The 22,578-nt window shown below is 46.4% G+C and overlaps 1 protein-coding gene across 1 annotated transcript in view; it reads right to left on the bottom strand.

Moving 5' to 3' along the window:
- The window catches only part of HEG1 (heart development protein with EGF like domains 1), a 49,030-nt gene that overhangs the window by 642 nt on the left and 25,810 nt on the right, over positions 1-22,578 (bottom strand). Inside the window, exons 9-22 of the mRNA XM_086465820.1 lie at positions 21,729-22,037; positions 20,690-21,023; positions 19,670-19,965; positions 18,692-19,033; positions 16,330-17,694; positions 15,415-15,534; positions 13,684-13,778; positions 12,318-12,376; positions 11,696-11,856; positions 9,796-9,930; positions 4,227-4,269; positions 4,073-4,110; positions 3,458-3,545; positions 1,137-1,311 (exon numbers count right to left, since the gene is read on the bottom strand). Of these exons, the coding sequence (XP_086321946.1) occupies positions 1,137-1,311; positions 3,458-3,545; positions 4,073-4,110; positions 4,227-4,269; positions 9,796-9,930; positions 11,696-11,856; positions 12,318-12,376; positions 13,684-13,778; positions 15,415-15,534; positions 16,330-17,694; positions 18,692-19,033; positions 19,670-19,965; positions 20,690-21,023; positions 21,729-22,037 (3,560 nt within the window). The remainder of the gene's footprint in view (positions 1-1,136; positions 1,312-3,457; positions 3,546-4,072; positions 4,111-4,226; positions 4,270-9,795; positions 9,931-11,695; positions 11,857-12,317; positions 12,377-13,683; positions 13,779-15,414; positions 15,535-16,329; positions 17,695-18,691; positions 19,034-19,669; positions 19,966-20,689; positions 21,024-21,728; positions 22,038-22,578) is intronic.

Raw genomic sequence — 22,578 nt, 5'->3', positions numbered from 1 at the left:
TCTGACCTTCCTTTCTCTTCCCTTTTCTTACTTAAGTAAATCCCCTGGGGACACTTGGTTGAGGAACTTTGATGTCTAAGAATAAGACTGTACAATCCTTTCACCCAGTAAATAATATCAAGCCACCTGGTTTGATCTGTTACAGAGCAGATCCATGCAAAGCCTTCATCACCTACTGCTTTCTAGTTGCCAGTATAATAAAGGTCTTAAAAAATGTTTAGGAAATGCATTTTCATTTCCAAATCTCTCATTCTGACTTGAAGTAGGAAGGAGGATTATATCGCTTCATGCTGTGCAACCCAGTAAACTTGCTTATTGGAAAACTTAAAATATAAGCCAGAAAAAAAAAAAGTAATGTTTGCTGCTCTCTGCTCTGGAAAGCAGGAGTCCAGAACGCGTGATTTGGGTGAACTCCTGCAACCTTCACTCACATGAGTAACCTGCAAAAACCTTAAGTACCTCCAGTATTTTGCTGTAGATTAGTGACAGATGATACACCAGCATCACAGCTCTGGACACAGACATTAGCAGATGGTATCAACCATGACTGCAGGTCTTGTGCTTCTGTCTTTCTGTGCCCTACACAGCCTCCACCACTGTGGAGGCTCCTCCACCACTTCTTCCCTGCCATTTGTTCCTTTCAGAGCTGAAGCGATGCTGCCTATGCACCCTTTCTGCTGCAGGAAGGGGCCTGTACCCTGGAGAGTGGATCAGTGGAAGAAGAGGAGTCCTCAGTGACCAGCATCTTCCCACCTTTGGGTGAAGTACCCCAGGCAGAGGTCTCAACCTTCCAGCACCATCAGTGAGGGTGGAAGGGAGAAAACTACCCACAGGGATTCCTAGCAGTCTGTCCAAAACCTTTAACTGTCCTTCTCTAAACTAGCATTGGGCTTTTTGGGCATCTGCCAAAATGTTCCTAGGCGTTTTCCTAGCACTCTTCCTAATGACATCTCTTTGTGATATTCTCCACATGTAACAGCTAGAGTCCATAGGACTCCCAATGTCTTGCTGTATATGGAAGTAATTTGCTTTGCTCTTTTATTTTGCAGGAAAGGGATCTGTACTTCCAAAAATAAACAAATGTGCCTTTCCTGTATCAGGCACAAAGGGTTAATAGTTAAACTATGTATAGATACCGAATAATACACATCTGTCATCTGCAGCAGGTTCTTGGTGCTTCCATTCTCCTGCATCTCAATGGTCTCTCTGCCCCACTCCTGTGCTCGGGGGTTCTTCGGATATTCAGCATAGGGTGACATCTGGAAATCCCCACTCTTGAAAATGAGTTTACTTATGTCATTTTTATTCTTCCTGTTTACAAAAGAATGAAGGAAAGTGAAAACATACAACTTCTCCTGCTATCTTGTATGAACTTCTGACGTGATCTCAGGAGATTCACTTCATGTTATGAACCTTGACTGGGAACAAAGATCATCTCAGAAAAGCTATAGTTCAATCTTCTGCTCCAAGGCAAAATCAGATATGAGGTCACATCATGCAACTCAGGGCATTATCTGGTGGGATTTGAAATCTCCAAGGATGGAGATGGTGTAACCTCTGAGCAACCTGTTCCACTGCCTTACTGTCCTCTTGGACAGTTGTTCCCTACTTCCAGTTTGAACTGTTCCTGTTCCAGTTTATGCCCGTGTCCTGGTTTTGGCTGGGACAGAGTTAATTTTCTTTCTAGTAGCTGTGTTTCAGATTTAGTGTGAGAATAATGTCAATAACACACTGATGTTTTAGTTGTTGCTAAGCAGGGCTTATCTTAAGTTCAGGATTTTTCAGTTTCCCATGCTCTGCCAGCAAGCAGGTGCACAAGAAGCTGGGAGGGAGCACGGCCAGGACAGCTGACCTGAACTAGCCAAAGGATATTCCATGCCATAGGACATCATGCTCAGTATATACACCGGGGCAAGTTGGCCTGGAGGGGGAAATTGCTGCTCAGGCATCAGTCAGCAGGCTGTAAGTGATTGCACTGTGTATCACTTGTCTTTTCCTGGGTTTTATTTCTCATTCTTTTTGTTAAGAGGACCCCAGGCCAGATTTGTAAAGCAGAGCCACCTGAAGTTGTATTCCTTTTCATTACTACTACTACTACTATTATTATTATTATTATATTTTAAAATTATTTTTATTATTATATTTTAGTTATTAAACTGTTCTTATCTCAACCCATGAGTTCTACTTTTTTTTCCCAGATTCTCCTCCTCATCCCACTGAGAGGGAGGAGGAGGGAGCAAGTGGCTGTGTGGTGCTTAATTGCTGGCTGGGGTCAAACCATGACAGCCTATTGTCTCTTAAAAATATGCGTGTTCACCTGAGTCAATGAAAAAGTCATGGAAATCCAGGAAGAAAGAAAAACGTATGGGAGCCCCCATATTCAAGTCTCCAAGTGCTTATCTATAGCACTTCTAGGCACTATGTTAATTCCTAAGAAGGAGGACCTGCAAGGGGCCAGTCTGAATGACACCAAATGCCCCTACATGACTACCAGGTGGTATGAGTGGACTTTGGTGACACTTCCAGCTCAAAGCAGAGCACCCTCCAGGAAGTCACACAACCCGCCAAAGGCCAGGACTCATGAGAAGATCAGTCCATCCCAGCAGAGATCTGCACTCTGGGGCCTGGAGGTGTACTGGCCATCACACCTCCTGTCTGGGGCTTGCTGGCATCCCCCTGGTTCAAAACACGAGGGAACAAGCACACACCACTGTGCCAATCAAACCACTGCTGCGTCTATGTGACTGATAAATCCAGCTGCCGACTTTAACCGGAGCGCTTCGAAATCCTAGATTTGGGGGCTGGAATCGGGGAGAGAGGGTATTACAGCAAGGCAGCCCTTTTCATGATGTATAAACCATGAAGCAGAGCTTCCTCGGCAAGTACATCTTGCCTCTTGTCTGGAGCTACCTACTGGTACGGGAACAACGTGTGTACATGCATGTGTGCATCTGAGAGGGAGAGACACACGGAATGAGAGCACATGCAGGACTTGTCCATAAAGGAAAATGAAAATAGCCTTGAATACCACTCAAACACCACTTGAGCAATGGCCAGTAACCCCTCCTGTTGCCTAAACTCCTCCTTTCACCTTAGCTTGCATTTTTGGAGACTGCTCCCTGGCTGCCTTACAGCTCTGAGACTGGGAAGGACTCCTTTGCCTCTCCATCCTTGGAGGACATGATTGCCACCCAGTTCAATTTTTTAGCCTGGTTGCTGGGAAAAAAAAAAAAAAGATATGCCACAAATGAAAGCACAAGGAAATGCTTCAGTTGAATGAATCAACTTCTGATTGATTCAGAAATCAATCTATCAATCTCTGATTAATCCACTTGCTTAGCCATCCTATGTTTTTACCTATGTTTTGGTCCTTCAGGGTTCATGTGTGGAGCACTAAGTGTGGTGTAACCCGCTGAGAGGATGCCACAGACGAGCTGGGGCTGGCGGTGGTACCTACCGGCAGCAGGTGACAATCAGTGCTATGCCCATGATAAGCAGAAGTCCTCCTCCTGCAGCCGCGATCACCACAGTGATGAGCTGATACGCTACAGACAGGAAAGACAGAAACTCACTTAGAAACAGCAATGTACCTGTAAATACTATTGTAAACATATCCACAGTCCTCACACAAAGGGATTAACTGTTTATTTCCCATGTTCCCTCCCTCTGTAAGCAATATTGCCTTATTCAAGTGAAATGGATGGAGTTGGGGATCTCCAGCTGAAGGAACAACAAGCTCTTGTTTCCCTAGGGGACGGATTTCCTTCACTGATAGATCAGAATAATTCAAATGATATTTCATGGATTCACCTCCTAATATCTTGCTTCAAGAGGGTCCACTATATCTGCTATCACGACAGAGTATCCAGAGAAAGGAGATCTCCTTTCCTCAGGGAATAACATTAAGTCAACTTTGTCAAAGAAGGTGAACAAAACAATTTTCAACAGAAAATGAAGAAACAAAAAACACTAACAAGACTATCATGTACCTACTGAATTTTAGACATAGCTATTTGCAATTACGTGTTTCAAATTTCTGTGGAAATGAAAAGAAATAAAATTTGGTACTTACGGTTTCCACAGTTGAATCCACCTAAGCCAAACGGGCATCTGGTAATAGAAAACAACAGGGAGTTTCAGCGGCAGTGGCTTAGTTGTGCCAACAGGTCACCACAGCAATATTAAGAAGGATGTGGGGTAGGAGGAGGGCAGAACAGATAGCATACCTCACACAGGTCTCATTTTCCAGCTTATATCCATCTTCACAGGCTAAAAACAAGAAGAGAGAAGGGCCATGAGCACCGCATAGTGGTGCAGAGGAGGCATTTCCCATCACTGCTTCCCACGGCACCCTCACCCCTAACAACCTTGGGGACCGACAAGCCCATCTGCACTGCTGGCACAGCAGGAATGTGATGAACTCTGATGTGATGCAATATCTCCCCTGGTTTAGGCACTTAAATTCACTCCCCACTGGCTTTGTGGGACCATTTCAGGGCTTTCCAGCAGAGCTATCCCGGAGCCTGGCACAGGGTGGGCAGCTGATAACATACTTCCCAGCAGAACCTCTTCTTGCCCAAATGGAAACTCATTGCAGACTTGTATGCTTCCTAGCAGTGTAAAAAATCTGCAAGTGCCTCCAGTTTTTGGTTTGAAACCTCATCTGAACAGTGCTACTTTAGCATTGATGCACGCTATGAATTACTTTTAAATGTTAGTATTGCCACAAAATGTTAGGCAAATACAGTCAGGGTAACCCAAAGTGGTACGTTATGTTTTGCCTCATGTCACCTTTTTTCTTGTCTTTCAAATTTGGAGCTAAATCATATATATTGAAATCATATATTTTGAAATATCATATTTTACTATGGAATAGAAATTAAATTGACTAGGTCTAAATAACCCAGAAAACTGCTGTGTACAAAGTCTTGGTGAAAAACTGAAACCATCACTTCAAAATAAAATAATTTCTGTGCTTATGTACAGCTATCTCATCACCTGAATTATCTGAGAAAATTATACTACCCTTCTAATGAACAGCAAAGGTGATGATGCACTGGACATACAATTATAAGCTTGAAATTACTGATACACCACTTTTCTCAGCAATAGTCCCACCAGAGCTCCTGCAGACCTGCTGCCTTTCGCAGAGGCAGCAAAGGTGGTCGCTCAAAGACCTGAGTAGGAGTGGCACGGATGGAGTTGCTTTGGGCAGAGAGACAAGCCAGGGCCAGCACATGCATCAGCCCTTGGGAGTTTGCAAGACATCACTCAGGGGTCTGGGGAACGCCTGCAGCCCACTCCACAGGGAATAAAGCTAGATTGTTAAGTAAACCCAAAAATGCTCGTGGATTTCTTTTCCCCTCAAACACCATATGCTTAAAAACGGTGAGGCAGTAATTCTCAAGCCCTCTTCTCTCTGCCTTGCCCTCTAACCATAAGGGAAACCTGCAGCTGAAAGCTCGGGTGCTCTTTAACCTCAGCGAGCCCCAGGAAATCTGCGGGGAGAGGAGGGACCTTCCAGCAGAGGTCCCAGTTCAGCCGCAGCAAAGCCCTCACCTCCTCCTCTGCTGCTCCCAGCACACTAGATGCCTTTTCCCCTCTGGCACAGCCAGCGACTGTAGTTTGTTAAACACTTCGCACAGGAGGGGAGGGAGGAAGAAAAGAAGGACAAACACATAACGTTATCCATTAGGATGGGCTGGCAATATCATAGTAAACCAAGAGAGAGCAATAGTATTCTGGCTGGATTCAGAAGTTTGTGGCTCCTCCGGCACCAGTAACAAGTGATATTGATGCCAGCAGGGAGCAATGTGACTGTGACCTCCCCCTCATAATACAGGTCACACAACTTCCCTAAATTTAATTCCAGTTTCAAATCAAATAGTTGAACTGGAGCTACATTTTAGAGAACCATCCAAGATTGATTTTAATATTTTCAGTGACGGACAATCAACCACAGCTCTGGGTCAGATGCTCATAAAGTTAATTTCCCCAGCCATTAAAAACATTCACCTACTTTCTGGTCTGAATTATCCCAGTGTCAAATTTCAGCCTTTGGATGTTTACTTGATAGATTGGAAAAGGATATATGATCACATTTCTCCTCCTCACCATCAAATCACTCCTTTGCCTTTAATGAAGTCAAGTGCACTGAGATCTTTGAGTCTCCCTGGTTACTGCCGCTTTTCTCTGAGCACTCACAGGTAGTCTTTGACCCTTTTGATTTCTGGTTCCCAGAAACAGATATCGCAAGCCCAAGGGTAACAAAACCTCCCCTCTTCTGCCTGCCTGTGCCCCCTAAATGCACCCAGGGACCATGTCAGTCTTACAAGTCAGAGCTGAGGACCTCTTCTTTACCTGCCAGGCCCCCTTCGCCGCTCTGCTGAAGTCTCTGCTTTCCAGGAGACACAACCCACACTGTGCCTGCCACTCTTCTCTTGAATGCCCGACCTTGCTTGTGGTCATATTGACACACTGTTTGCCTATAGACCATTTACTAAGCATCTCATGTCATTCAGCATGCCTTTTTCCCTGGGGGGTGTGTGGATTCAGACGAGTGATGAACTCACATCATGAATATTGCAGCTCTAGGCACAGACTTGCCACAGCAACTGACACCAGCGATGATGAGGGCCATTGATGTTCACAATAGTTGGTCTTGCACCCCTTTCTCTGCCCTATACAGCCCCACTAGTCCTCCACAGCCTCTTTCATTCCATTTATTCTCCCAGAGCTGGGGACGGGGAAGGTGAAGCTCTTTAGGTAGCCCCCTACTGCATCTCATCGTGATGCTTATTGCACTGGATTTGTTTTTCTCTCTCTAAGATGGTTTCTTTGAAGTCAAGGAAGAGACCAGAGGTTACTGGACAAGAGCTAAGAGTCTCAGTCAACAAACAGCCAGGTCAAAGGCAGTAAATCCCGAAGGATCCTTGCCTGGCTCATTCATAACACCAAGGCATTAGCAAAATGAGACTGGACGGGTTGCTCCTTTCATGCACTAACAAAAGCAGACCAGAAACATTATGGAACAAATTTTCTACCAAAGCGAGCCGCAAGATCAGGCAACAACGAAATCTGCAGTGAAGGGGAAGGCGACATCGCCTCAACAGCTCACCGGACTTGCCTTCTCTAATGAGCACAGCGGCACCGGGTACCCCAACCCCAGCATGCCACTTGCACGTTGGGAAGGCCTGGAGGGGCCTGCAGGCAGATGCTGGAGCTGCCTAACCTCACCCCCTCAGCCCTAGCCCAGTAAGGTCTGTAGGGCACACTCACCTTGAGAGGTCTCAGAGCTGGAGCTGTGCCTTGAGCAGGAGCAGCCCTAGGACCCCACTGGCACACAGCTCTCAGGCCAGGAGGCTGTAGCGGCGTAAAGAGGAAAAGCAAGATCCTGAACATGCTGGTTCTTCTTCAAGACAAGATCTCTGTCTTTAAACTTAAACACCCCATGCTTGTCTTTTCCTCTCCTCACCCTGCCTTTTCCTGCCACTTTGCTTTCTCCTCTGGCACCTTTCCTGCTCCTTTGAACATGCTCCCAGGAGAGTTTGTGCTTCACACTCACTCGGCAAGCTTTCAAATGTGTGCAGGGAAGAGAGGAAAGTGTCAGGGGCCAAGCAAAGCTATTGAGTTGTGCTTTTCTGCTCGGGATTCCTTTGCCTTTGCCTTCCCAAAAGAGACTCAGTGGTCTCTTTGGAAACCTGCTTTGCTGCTCCTTGCTTTGCTCCAGAAATGCTCTGTGCTATTAAAATTAGCATACCCTTGAAAAGCTGAAACATGGCGTTTGTTGCCTCTGTTTCTAAAATAATCCTGAAGATACTGGGAAGGCTGAAAACCAGCAACAACCCAGAGATGACCAAACTTCACACTGAGAGGTACCACGGCCAACATGTCAAAACTCCTCTGGCTCAGAGACCAAACACTTCCTTGGCCCAGAGGATGGTCTTTTGAGCATGCCCCAGGGGACAGACACCACGAGACAGGACAGAACAATCCCTGGGGGTTGGGATGGCTGACCCCCTGAGTCCCAGCGGCTCTCCCAGCTTCACTCACCTTCCCACAGGGGAGACCGGACAGGGCAGCACAATAGCCATTTCCCTCTTCACAAATACTATAATTGGAGTTAACACACTACATTTTCACGACCCACAATGAGGGTCGGATGCTCAGGAGACCTCGGTTCCTGTTTAATCGCTAAGAGGGCAGAAATTTTCAAAGAGGCTGGCATACTGTATGCTATATTTATCAGGAAAATAGCCTTAAATATCAAATGAAGGCCATAGCTTGGCTTTTGAAAAAGCTTTAAAAATCCCAACCACCTGGCTTACCCAGAGGTGAACAAAGTGATGCTGAAAATCTGATATCTTGCCAGAGTGTGGCACCACGCAGCCAGTGCTACCCTCATACCACTGCTCTGCAGCCTAAATCCTGAATCAATCTTGTCCCTCAGACACTCTCAAGCTGGTCAATAAGATGTTTCCTACTGACAGCAGCGAGCTCAAGGTGGAATTGAGGCTTCACTGTGTGCAGGTAAGGTTTTTTATATTTTGCATAGGAAACAAGACCCATGAGTAGGGAGTAACCACATGTACAACATGTTAGGTCTCTTAGCCCTCTGCAACCATCATATCTGAGTGTCTCACAGCCTTTCAGGTATTTATCTTCACAACACTGCTTGGCAAGAGACATGCCCAAGGAAAACGGAGTAACTCGCCCTGGATCCCCACCACCGATGATGGAGTAAGAATTGGGCAAAAGCCTCCAAGGTTTCAGCTCAGCTCCCCTCTCACTAGGTAAGCCCTTCTCTGCCTCTCAAGGGTTGGTGGAGATGATCAGTATTTCCCAATAGAAATCCTTGCCCCAACACACCAGATGAAGGGAAAGAAGGAAAACACAAAGGAGTTTTGCCTGGAGCTGCAGAGTGGAGGAGAGGCAGGACCATGACCTGGGACCCAGAGGTGCCCATCTCCAACATATCCACCCCAGAGCCTGCAGCACGTGAGTTATTTCCAGGCACGTTTTTCTCACTCTCTGATCAGATTTGGAATCAACAAAGCATCTCCTCCTATTTCAACAGCAATGCAGTGCAGACTGCCAGAAGCAATATATAACCACTACTGCAACTGTTATTGATAGAACATCAGAAAACTGCATTTCTCAAGAAGCCTTACAATAACCACTGGAACTAGGGAATGGAAACCCTGATCCTACAGAAGCCATTTTGACCACTGGCACATGGACAAAGACCTTGTTTAACATGTAGCAAAACCAGATTTCATAATCTGAGGAGTAGCTAAAAAATAATACAACCCTTAAGCTTAAAATTTCTATTAGGAACCCAGATGAAAAACAAATTCATATTCATTTTCAGATACTTATTTTAAAAATATTGATGATGTATTAATATAAGCTTGTGAGTTTAAAGCACTGCTCCTAAGTTCGCTGAGAGTTCAGACAAAATGAAAACAGGCAGAGAAGCACGTCATCTCTGCTCTGTGCCACTGAACTGGAGCCCAAAGCAGTCAGGCCCCCTTCTCCCTCTTCTCGATCACTGTGACTCACAGCGTGCTGCAGAAAGAGATAATATTATTCCTAGAGAGAGACTGTATCTTCAGTGTCTGCTGAAAATTCCCCTAACTAAATAAAAGAAACCTGAGCTGCTAATATTTATTCATAATATTGAGCTTCTTGCGTGCACAGCGATACACACACACACACACACACACACACTCACTTCCAGTGGAACAAAAAGTTTAAGCAAAATTCAGGCAAAATATGCCACTTAAAGAGCAATACCTCTGCAAGAGTGATCCATCTTGTTGTATTTGAAGTAGCCACTTTTGCACTGGCAGAGTGCGACTCCATCGAAGTCGGTACATTCAGAAGTTTCCTTGTCGCATTCGGGGTCTTTCTGCTTGCATAAGCTGCCAACTGTTGGGAAGAGGCGGCCAGCATCAGCGCGGTTCTCTCTGAACCCACCGTTACACACATTTGCTTTCCCCAGGCATCACATTCAGCTCACGTGCTGTTTCAATCTCTTATCTTTTTTTTTTTTTAAATAATATTTGTTCCATTAGGAGGCAGTCAACATCATGCTGTGTCACCATTTCTTGCATATCTACCGTATCTAGGCAAATAGAGGGGGTGAATAATAAACGTTTCAGCTTGGCAGCAGAAGGGGAAATGAAAAAGGAAAATTTGGTTTGGCTGAAGCTGAACCACATTCACCCCAAGACAGTCCAACAAATTGATTTTTAAGTTTGTATCAAGCAAAACATTTTGCTCAGCCCCAAACAATTTTTTTCCATTTCAACATTAAGCACTGGATTTTTTCGTTTTTTTAACAAAAAAATTGCCCTTTCATTTACATTACTGTGAAGCAGTGTTTTACTTTAGAAAGTCAGATTTGTTACAATGAGTGAGCATTCAGCAAAACTGCAGGTAAATGATGGAAAATGTGTCACTGAATTTACAATTTTTTACTGGGAGGTCAGACTAAATGGAATGACCAAATAAAAAAATATTTGTGAGAAACAGTATTTTATGGAAAACGTGTCACTCATTTGGCATTCACCTTTCATAAACCTTTCCCTGCTAGATCCATCATCTTTTTTTTTTTTTTTTGATCTGACATCTTTTCTATTAAGTACTTAGAAAAGAACATAACTTGTTTCTTATTCTGCTTATTTCAAGTTAGAAGTAGACTTTACCAGAAGCATTGTATCAGAGGTAACGGCTAGGTACAATCTGAGCTGGTCTACCAAATAATTTCATTCAATCCATGGTGGAGTGTGGCTTTAAAAACAGCATGTTAAAATAAAAGCACATGCTAAATTTCTCATCTCTGTATTTCCTTTGCCAAAACAATCTGAAGGGTTTCCCACTACACCCAGGCTAAGCACTGTCGCCCTTCATCCTCAAAGCCAAACCTTGTAGCTTCGAACCCCAAAGTCACAGAGCTCCACGGGCAGCAGTTTCCTTGCAGGAGCCCATCTTTCAAGGGTGCTCACTCCCTGCATTCTGCTGGTACCTCTCACAGCTAAATCTCCTCTATCGCTCCCTCAGAAATCAAAGGCCAGGAGGTGCAGGGCACAGGGCCACCAGCACCAATGGGGTCCACCTGGAGAAGGTCCTGCCCAACACTGACATGCTTCTCCAGGTCTCTCTGTGCTGCACCCATGTTCCACTTCGACAGGTAGAGGATTCAGTACAGAAATCTAAAGCTCTTAATTGTGAACTATTTTTATGCCCTGCAACACTGAAATTGGGCAGGCAGGAGTGCAGAGCTCCCTACATAGCCTCCAGTGGCTCTGACTGACTTCACTGGAGGGTTTTGTTTCTTGGCTTTCATGCCGTTTCCCCAGCTCCCAGCCACGCGGGTGGAATTAAGACTTATGGTTTTTGATCTGGCTGGGGCCCGGTGTCACGTCTCAGAGATGAAAGGCTGCCCTACAATGCCTCTAATCCTGAACTGTGCGATGTTTTCACAGAGAGGCTGATTTCTCACACATGTGGCGAAGATAACGCTCGAGATCTGCATCCCTTTTGTACTGCGAGGCTCTTAAGATGACTCCCATTTAAACAAGATAGAAAAGATTCAGAGGGGTTTTTTTCAAACATCAAAATCTTGTTATAAAAGAAGCCAAATAAAACATCCCTTTCCTCTCCCATCACAGTCCCTCCAGATGCCGTTTACCTCTGTGGAGCGGTTTCAGGCTGGAGATGAACTGGCAGGTTTCGGTGGGGGATTTGCAAGCTCGAATGTAGCTTTTCACAGTGCTGACAACGTCGTAGAAAGTCACGTTGGATGCTAAAGAGAACGTGGATTGCACTGAAACACGCACAAAATTTGCCTCCCTAACAGAAAACAAAACAAAACAGCCCTGAGTACCACGGGTCAGTCTGATGTCACCGTTAGCACCTTATACATAGGAGTCTTATTAACGCAAGCGATGCTTATCACAGACACAATATTGCATACATACATAAACAGCCATGCATTGTAACAGACCTTAAAAACAGGACAAACTTACACACAGAGAGGTAAATCTGGGGCTGGAAGGAGTGCTGGTAGCTCATTTTGAAATCAGCCATAAATCCCTCCTGGGCAGCTCACAAGCCTGTCCCCAAGTGCTCAGGCCAGGAGGAGGGTACAAAGCGAGCCGGGCAAGGCGGTCAGGCACTCCCCATGCCCTGCGCTACTGCCAGGCCACATTGCATCGAGCCCAGCACTGACTCAAAATGGAGACTGTGGATCTCAAGTTGAACATGCTAAATGGCCAAGTTTCTCATTCTTTCCCTGGTAGCCTTAGCCTTACCTGGCTGCCTTAACTGTGGAGTGGTGATACCCTGGCAAGCCTGACAGAGATGCATCGAGCTGCAAGGAAGGAGAGAGCAGCTGTTAGTGCCCTGGGGGATGATGGAGGGAGGCAGCCCAGCGGGACACAGGACAGAACAGTCCTCCTGGGTCACTGACACCATCCCCTGCGTTCACCAGAGCTGCCAGCTGAGGCGGAGGGGGCTCTGAGCATCCCAGCAGTTCATCTGCTCGATAAGAAAGATGCGCCATCCCGTTGCCAGCAAGGGATGGCCAAAGTCACCATCGCACAGCCTTGGACAGGAACGAAGACCTGGGGATTTTCACACGAGCATCTGCCTGGGGCCCCACTGCACAATGATTGCAAAGGCTGAGGATGAGCCAGAAGCCAGCGGGGAGAGAGCCCCACGCAAGGCCAAGCTCAAAGCGGCAGACTCAGAGACCACACATCTTCCAAGGAGCCTCCCTCCCCCTGGATCCACACAGTTGTCTGTGTTCGGTCTCTAGCACAAGCCATGCAGGTTGCATCAAGGTGACTCATCCTGGCTGCCCCCTCCTTTGGAGGCATCGCCAAGTAACCCACTCCAAAAAAGAGTTGGGATGAACTGCAGCCAGCCCAAGAACTGCCAACAGGACAAACGCATGCATGCAATGATCTGGCTAAAAAACGCACAGACATGTGCCTATCCCCAGCCCAGAGGTCTTTTTGGAACAACTGATGGCACAGCATATGGGGAAGCCACCAGCTCACCCAGAGCTTGCTCTCAACTGACTGAGGGCCACATGGTTGCAGCAGCACGGCTGGGACATTCCACCAAGAGGAAGCTATGTTTGGGTGGGCGCTGCTGCTGTGCTTCATCCAATGGGGCTTGGCTAAGAGCAAGGTGGCACCAGCTACAGTCCAACCCACCCCAGCACCTGGGAGATTTACTGATGAACAACGAAGCCCAGAGTTACTGTTCTAACGTTTGACCTTGAAGAAGCACTAATGCTCTTTCGAGGTCTGGAAAGGGCAATGCAGCCAGAAGACACTAGGAAAAGATGGAGGCTACAGAACTGTGAACTCAGCCGCAACACTTCACTAAAAGTGCTTCAGTATTTTCTGGGCAGATGTGCTGTCTAAAGCTTCATAGGAGCTGGATCTCTCCACTGCTGTCTTGACAGCCTGGGCAGGGCAGGCTGAAGAAGCATGATGGGATTCAAAAGTGTACGTCTCACCAGTCCTATTTATATCAGACCAGGATGGTTCAATGATTAAAAAGGCTAAATCCATGCTACAGAGATTTGTGGCTTCCCATGACAACCATAAGAGGGGCGAAGGGGACCTGTCTCATCAGCATTGCCAAAGTCCCAGCAATGACACTCACCATTGCCTGGATTTCACCTTCGATGTGGACGATCTCTGCATACTTCCCATGCGTAATATTAAGTTTCAGGGGGACCTGGCCGATAAATATTCTTACTAAAAAGGAGAATAAGGACAAGTTAGTTGGAACATATGTCTCCATGCCATGTGTAGCTGTGGTTTCATCCACCTTACACGAGAGACTGTCTGCATGGAAAACCCCTTCATGCAGCGGACAGAAAACACACATCTGAGAGTCACTGCCCCAATAAAGCAAAGTCCCAGCCTTGGGATTTTTCCCAAGGGCTGCTGTGATGTTCCCACAGCCCCAGTCAAATTCCAGAGCTCCACACTGCTGAACAGCCAGCATTTCACTGCAGCATTCATACATTTCATGTAGAAACACAAACCGGTTTAAAAGGACCCCTGAACACAGAGAGATCTGGGTACATTTCGTAACAAGACAGTTTCAGGTACCAAAGCTGTTTATAATAATTTTGGGGTAAACATGTCAAATCTCTCACCCCTCCCTGCAAAGGAAGGAAAGCAGATCAGCAAGTCAAAATAAAGCGCTGTAGAAAGGACATTTTCATTTTTCAAATTGTTGGACAGAATGAGCCATGACATTTGAAAAGAGGTCCAAAAGATGCATTTTTCCATGCTTAGATTCATATTCGATTCATGGCAGCAGAATGCAATAATCCGAGTTGTCCAGACTCGGAGAGATAACATCCCTAAATCTTGTATTAAGTGTCATGAGATACTCAGTGGAAACGAGAACTCAGAGCTCCAGTTTTATTTTCCACCAGAAAAACAAATACGGTTGCAGATAACATTATAAAACCTCCAATTCTTTCCCATTTTTTCCCATCCACAGAGTATATCTTCACCACAAAATTTCTGTCAGACAGCTGTAATATAACAACTCTGGGTAAAAATAAGACGAGAATCACCTTCACAGTATTTATATAATCTGCCTGTATCCCAGTTCAAAGCATAATCAAAACAATTCTCTAAATTAGAAGCTGACACATTCCAACTCAAAGAAATGTTTCAAAACACCCTTCAGGGACACCTCACCCATGTTTCCTTAGCAAAATTTCCATGCCTCTAATCCTTGCTGATTAAGGGTCAGCAGAAACTCTAGCAAAACAAATTCCCCTTTACAATGGAACATTGTAAATCCTTGAGATTGAGAGTCCTTTAATAGAAAGGAGGGGGTCAGAACCTGAGTTCCAGCTAATAACTGTGCTGCATGAAAAATGCTAAAGGTATGAAACAAGACCTTGATCTTACAAAGACTTTCACGGCTGCTTAATTTTCCACACATGGCCGATCCCACTGAAGCCAGATTACACAATAGCCCCACTCACTTCTCCCAAGCCAAGCGCCGTCACCCAGGTTTGCAGCGCTGGGAGCTATGATAAGCTGCCGAATGCTTTTTGGGGGTTGTAAAACACATTAGGAACAGAAGGGGCACATCTGTCCTTACTAGCAAGCCTGAGCCCTCTGCTCTGTTGCTGTGTTTTTAAGAAACCCTCAGCTATCACTGCGCCCGCTCCCTGGGGCAGCCCAACACAACAGGCATTAGACACTGCACTAGTATAAACAGTTAAAGGCTCTTCTTAAAAGTGGTTGTTGGGAGGAACATTAAGCTCCTGAACTAATTCGAGCCTAGTTAATTTATTTTAGAAGATTACAGATAATTATTTCCATCTTTGTCTCCCCTGGTTTTTCACTTTGGTTTTCTTACCTAAATTGCACTTCCCTTTTTCCAGCTCATATCCAAGAGGACACTGACAGATATAGGAGCCACGGGTGTTGTTGCAGGTGGCGAGTGCAGGACAAGGGTTGGAAAGACATTTATCCACATCTACAAAATCAGAAAAAACCCAGGCTACAGTTACAAAATCACAAATAACATCAACTATTGCACTAAAAAAGATCAGCTTGGCTCCTCTCTGTGACCCCTTGAGCAGTATCAGATGCTTCATTGCATCATTTGCACTTACTATTTATGCTGTTCTTAATTATTCTGTTGGAGCTGAAAGAATAAATACAAACCACTTTCTCTTTAATACTCATTCAAAAGCCCTTGGGATCCAGTGTTAATCCGTGTTAATAAGAACACTCAGCTTGTCTACAGCACTGCTCATCTGCAGATCTCAGGATGCTTTTCAAAGACAAACAACCCTACAGTTATGGATGGAGAGACCAAGGAAGGGACCTCAACAGCCAGAGACAGACACAGGAGCATGGGCTCCTTCTCCAAAGTCCTGCCCTTTTTATCCAAGCCCTGCTTCCATGATCCAAAGCTAGTGCTTGAACACCAATGAAGTCTATAGATTACCTAGTAATGGTGGAGGCAGATCTGGCTGCCACCACCTCCTTTACCAGGGCTGCAGCCTTCTCGTGCCAGGCAGGCAATGGTCAAAGCAGTGATACCTGCCTGTGCCACTGCTCATGCCACCCTTTTCCAGCTTTATTGCTAAACCCTTAGCTTAAAAATACCAACATGGAGATCGAGTTCTTATCCTCAAATCCTGCTGACAACAGACTTGTCATACATATATACAGAACCCTTTGAAGACCCTTAGAGTGGGACCCAGGCATTCCTGGCCCCCACATCCCTCGCCCCATCACTGATGAGCACCATTAGACATGTTACCTGTTGCCGGAGATGACATCCTCAGCCCAGCCGTGCTACTTGATGGAGGAGCGGTGGTTGGTTTGCTAGCAGCCAAAGTAGTTGCAAAGCTCACGGTGGTCTTGCTGGTTGGAGGGGCTTCAGAAGGACTTGTAACAGGGACGTTTTCCTCGGTGACTTTACCAGGCCTTGCTGTGGTGGGATCCACAGCTTCTGTGCTTTCACCAGTGGTATACACATGCTTAGTGGCAGCAGGCGTTTGAGCTCTGTGGGCTTTCATGGTGCTAGCATCACCTGGGGTTGGCCAGCGACTAGCCAGTGTTGTTAGCACAGGAGGTTTTACTGTGGTCAGTGCCACTGCAGGGACGATGACGCTGTGGTTTGTGGCACTTGGTGAGGGACTAAGGGGTGTATCTGTCGGCCCAGCCCGTGGGGCATCACTGGCTGTGGTGTGTAGTGGCGTTGCCTTCCCGAAGCTGCCCCCCTGAGTGGTGGCAGCTCTCAGAGAGGTGGTCTCCGTTACTGTCGTGGGAATGGGCACAGACACGATGGGTCCACCAAGCTGCTCCATGGGCGCCGTAGGGAGAGAAGACTCGGTGGAGGAGAAGGTGGTGATGTTTTGAGGATGGTGTGTGACATTGTGCTTGCTGGTCCCTCTGGGCGAGCTCCCAGCCACAGCGGCTGTGGAGGGCACCCGCCTGACCACAGTTGTAGCTACAGAGGTGCTTGCTTGATCACTGTCATTGGACTGCGAGATGGATGATGGTGACGAAAACAGAGGCAATAAAGATGCTAATGAATAAGACGGGGAAAGCAACGAAGAAGTGGGCAAGGAGGATGACAAAGCCTGCAGAGGGGGTGAAGATGCCATCACAGAGGACAAGAGTGGCTCAGATGATTCTGATGCTGTAAACAGGTAAGTTGGTGGTGGTGGTGATGACAGTGAGTGACGCAGTGACGAGAGTGAGGAAGAGGTTGGAAATGCTGATGAAGATAGAGATGATCTGCCAGTAGTCAGCGACTCGGAGTCAGTGTTGAAGACAGTGGTATTTTGTACGCTGCCTGCAGAAGCAGAAGTCAACAGTTTGGAAGAGCGTACCAGCAACGGCTCTGTAGATGGTTCAACAAAACTGCCATCGCTGGATACATTGCTCCTCCTGTCCTGTGCCACGGAAGATTTCGATGAATCAGAAGGGTTGGAAATTTCAGAAAAAAAGGTGGAGCTTTCTGAGGAGTCAGCAGAGGTGCTGCTATTCGAGATAGAGAGGAGGGTCCTTTCTGCTCCTCTGGTATATGTGGTTGAAACATATGTGCCATCCGTATGAGAAACTGAGGTCCTTTTCTCAGCCTCGATGCTACTGACTGGCTGACGGCTACTTGAAAAACCTAGAGTAGAAGGACAAAATATGTTAGAAAGACAGAGTAATTGAAAGTATTCTGATGTCATATTAAAACCACTTGCTAAATACATAAAATGTTCTTGTCTGTGAACTGGCCCATGCTCTTCTAAAAATTTAGAGCACCATCCAAGCATGGGTATTGAATCAGGAGTCTTTCTTCACTCCATAATTAATTTTAAAATGGTGAACTCAGACAGGAACAAGGCTCCCATGAAAAGTGTAGGTTTCTAAAACGCTGTTCTTCCAGTATTGCTTTTCTAACATGATTGAGCATTTATCATTCTGTGGTATTTTGTGGCAAGCTAAGCAGGAAAACCCATCTGTTCTCTTTATCACCCATAATTTATAAAACTCATATCCTCTCCTTCTTATCCTCCATTCCCAACTAAAGAATACCATATTCTTCAGTCGATTTGGTTTTAGATACAGTGAACTTCATGCCTCTGCAGGATGAAATTATTATATTATGTTAATTTGCAGCTTATCATGAACTCATTGATTGAAAACTTTGCAGTCAGGAAATCCTAAATGAGTAGCACATCAGTCTGCAAAAAATTCAGATTATTTAGCATAAAAGGTGCAGTCAATCTTATAATACAAATTTCAGGATGTACAGCTAACTGCAGCAATCTCTGAAAATAAAAAATAGGGTATTGAAATTGTGGTTTAATTCTACAAGTGACTTAGGTCATCATGGAACACTTCTGAAAGTATCACCCAAAAGAGATTGGTTAGGAAGAAAAAAAATAATGCAGCTATCAAAACAGAAAAGTTTCCCTGCTCGGGTTCATGGCTTCACTTCTGGAACAGTTCCCCAGCTAGGTGGGCTCTGGGTTTGAGTCCTGTGATGAAAACACCCCCCTGAGTGAACTTGCAGGTGGCATTGCATGTACTAATGAATGAGAACTTTGTATACAACAGATAAATGCAGGACAATGTGAGCTTTGCCCCCCAGAAACGTACGCTGGGAGACACTAACTTACTTGTGAGATCATTTTGGAAAGAAGAGTAAGTGGGTATCTTGGAAGAATGTACAAAGAGCGTCTCTGTTGCAAAGCCCTTGAAGCTCCCGCTGCTGGTGGAGGCGTTGGCCGTCCCCCTCTGCTCCACCGACGCTGGCTGTGACGGCCCTGGAGAGCTGGCAGTTTCGGTATAGGAAGCAGAGCTCTCCATGCCACCAGCCAGCACGCCATCCATCACGGAGTGCAGCATCCTCTCTCCACCACCTGCAGACGTGGATGAACTGTACACGGGATCAGTGATGGGGCTGGACACCCTTTCCTCGGCACTCGAGCTGCTTAGGGAGTGATGGCTGCTGCCCATGGCTGGAATAGGATCAAAAAGCAGGCATCTGATTTTATCGTCTCAGAGCAGAGAGCACTCGTGAGTTCTACTATAATTCTGTTTGGAAATGCAGATTAATAAAATTGCACGGATAAACACAGATTAAATACAGATTAAGTACATCTTACACTTGTAGTGCTTCTAGACACGGTTTAGTGGGCATGGTGGTATTAGGTCAATGGTTGGACTTGATGATCTTAGAGGTCTATTCCAACCTAATGATTCTATGATTCTATGACTTAAATGTGGATTCAACATACAAAGCCTGCTCCAAAGAAACAGGACTGTCCAAGTACAGAGGGACAACTGGTATCAGTAGAGTCATAATGGCATATTTATGTTATTTGTAATTATCACTCCAACCCAGGAAGGTAGTAGATGTGTCCTACAGCAAGAAGCTACATGTCTCATTCCTGAGACTTTTTTGTTAAGCATCAACAGCTGCAGATACACAACACCAAGGAGCAGAATCACCACCACTCATAAATCCTGCCCACAACACCCACAACAGCTCTGACACATGTTGTGGTCATATCGACCCCATGGAAGAGGTGAAGGGAGCGGCAAGTGGGGTTATTCCTAATTCAAACACCATCCCAGAGTTCAGAAAAACTCACTGGAAGGTTCACCAGCGGCTGAGAAGTAGGTGGAAACCCTGGATGAAAGGGTGATGTTGGGCTCTGGGTACCCTGCTCGGCTGGATGAGACGTGTCCTACTCCAGGCCATGCCGTGGAGGATGGGAGAGGGCTGGTGCGGGGCTCCCGGCCAATGTCCAGGTGAGACGTGGGGCTTTCCGCTGCTGTGCTCCACATGCTGCGGTTAGCTGCAGCCTGAGATGTCCCCTCCTTGTGGGTGGAGAGCATGGTTGAGATGAATGCGGTCTCAGTAGGAGCACCAGAAACTCTTCTTCCTCTCTCTGGAATGGCAAAGCAGAGGTATACATAGATATATGAAAAATATAATTTTTGTATACTAATAATACCTTTGAGGCCTCTACAGGGACTAAAATATTAATAATTCAATCCCCACAGCGGAGGTGGCACTTGGTGACCAACATCACTTATTTGCTAAGTGGAGTTCCCTGGCGATCTGTACTTTTCCTTTTTATGCTAGAAAAATAAAACAGATTGGGGTGCATGGCATTTTTGAAGGAGAAGGGTGGCAGGGGGGTAGGACCTGGTCTTGAACATCCTGCAGAAAATTCCCTTGGCCAGACCAGTGGGTTTCAAACCAGCTCTGGTGGGACCCTGGCAGCAGGGCAGAGGCTGAAACACACAATAACTGTGTGTTTCACAGTTTCACATACAAGGAACAGGGAAAGGTTTACCTATCCCATGCCATATCTCGAGCCAGGCCCTCCCTGTTTGAGGGCTGAGGTCAAGGTTCCATCGCAGCCTTCACATGTGGCCCAGAAGAGCTGCCTGGCCATCTAGTTCCCAACACGAGAAGCACTGCCCCAAGTGCCATGAGGTGAATAACTCACCAGCCGTGCAGTGCTCAGATGCCCTTTTCACTATAAACCAGGCTTACTAAAAAGGCAAATCTTGTTTAAAGCTGGAAAAGGTAGGGTGGGAGCTTGGGAGGGGAAGGTGAGGAGGAGGGATGTCCTCCATGGCAAACCAGGAAACCACAAGACCCACCTGAAGCACTTGGTGAAGGCGAAGGCACTGAAATGCTGGGAGAAAATGCAGGCAGTGGCTTCGTTGGAAGGTCACTGAGTCCAGCACCGCTCTGCAAAACACTGGTCTGCTTCCCAGGTTCTGTCGCCGAGGAGGATGGCAGAAGGACCACGTCCAAGGAGCTGGTGCGGGGCAGAACAGAAGCGGAGCTCCTTGCCGCGCTGGATGCTGTGGGGGTGTCTGACACGGGCACTGTGCTCCTCTCCCCACTGCTGCTGGCTGTCACTGAGCTGGACGTACTGGTGAGAGGAGCATCTGGAAGGTGTCCTCCTGTTGCTGAGGTCCCTTCTGCTGAGAAAGGGCAAAGGAAAATGGATTTATACACCCTAAGCTATAAACAGGTGGGCGTGCTCTCTTCCACCACAACCCTTAGGCTGACGGCAGAAGAACCAAACCTGGTGAAAACACTAACTGTGAAGACACAACCCCTCCCTGTGCAAGAAGGAGCTGCTCACAGGAGGACACCCTGAAGAGGGCACTAGGAACAAGTCATGGGAGCGCTGTTGGGTTTGCTTCCCTTCGGTGCTGCTCCCGGTACCTCAGTCCAGTCTTGAGCACCGCGTGCCTGCACCACCACCGCAGCACCCACGGTAAGCAAGGCTGGGCTGCAGCAGCACCTAACTCCTTGATACTCGAAACAAAGCACGGCAGGCATGCATGGGATCAGTAAACACTGCCTTTGCGTTCCAGGGCGGGAGTCAGGAACGACTGGTGCTGCCTCCTGCTTGTATAAACACAGCCCATAGGGCAGTCTTGAAATTGTGCTGTCTCAGAAAACACACCAAATCTCCGGGCCAGACTGGTCTTGCAGTAAGGTTCGGTTTTTCTGGTGACTAAATGGAGAAAAACAGCTAATGCATTTTTCTCTGGAAGTTGTGATTTTCCTCCATAATGCCCAATGCCCTTGTCCAGCACGCTCTAGCATGCCCTCACTCCTCCATACAAAGCAGATGTTTGAGGTCTGCAAGAAGCCCCACGGAGACAGTCAGAGCTCACCTGAGGAAGCACTTTTGAAAGCAGACAGCGAGCCTGTGAGCAACGGGTCTGTGGATGGCATGGTGGCATCTCTGCCACTACCACCCTGGGCTCCCAAAGAGGACTGAGAATGGTCTGGAGAGCTGATGGTTTCAGTACCAGTGGTGGAAATCTCTGTTGTTTGGGCCAGTCTGGGGCTGGACGATAGAGACCTTAATGTCCTTCCTCCACTCTTGGCAGCTGTTGTGGAAATGGAGGTGCTGGTGGTAGGGAAATCAGTTCTTCTCTCTGTTGACAGGATGCTGAATGACACATGGCTGCTTCGAGTAGCTAAGGTTTGATAAAGAAACAATTTACATTTTTACACATGTGAAACTATAAATAAACAGACGAGCTTTCTTCCAGTAACACCCAGAGGCAGCAAGTACATGCACAAGCAGAAAATATGAGATGTCAATCCAGAGAAAATAGGAAATTTCCAAAGACATGAATCCTTCCTACAAAAAAACACATTTTGACGCTGAGAAAAGTGCTATTGTATAAAAACCGTTGAACTACTAACGCTGTGCATTTGATTTCACCACTACATGCCTGACTGCATTCCATATTGCTAGAACAAACAAATGCCATAACAACCCAGAAAAGCCTGGAAATCAGTTCAGACAAGGCACAACACTGAGCAGTGTGAAGGTCTTAGAGAAGAAATCTGAAGGAATGGGATCAGGGGAATCAGACCCCTTCAGCACCGCAGCGGGGTCTAGGACTAAACAGTGGCATGAAGGACCTCAGAGACCACATTCAAAGTTGCCTTAAATTTGTTGAGCTGGTTCAATTTCTGGGAAGCACATGGTCCAAGGGGTAGGACAGAGGA

This window comes from Leptosomus discolor, chromosome 5, assembly GCF_034619465.1.
Source record: "Leptosomus discolor isolate bLepDis1 chromosome 5, bLepDis1.hap2, whole genome shotgun sequence".
Classification (NCBI taxonomy): Eukaryota; Metazoa; Chordata; class Aves; order Leptosomiformes; family Leptosomidae; genus Leptosomus; species Leptosomus discolor.
Note: the sequence above shows the minus strand (reverse complement) of the source record. Positions and strands in the feature narration are given on the sequence as shown.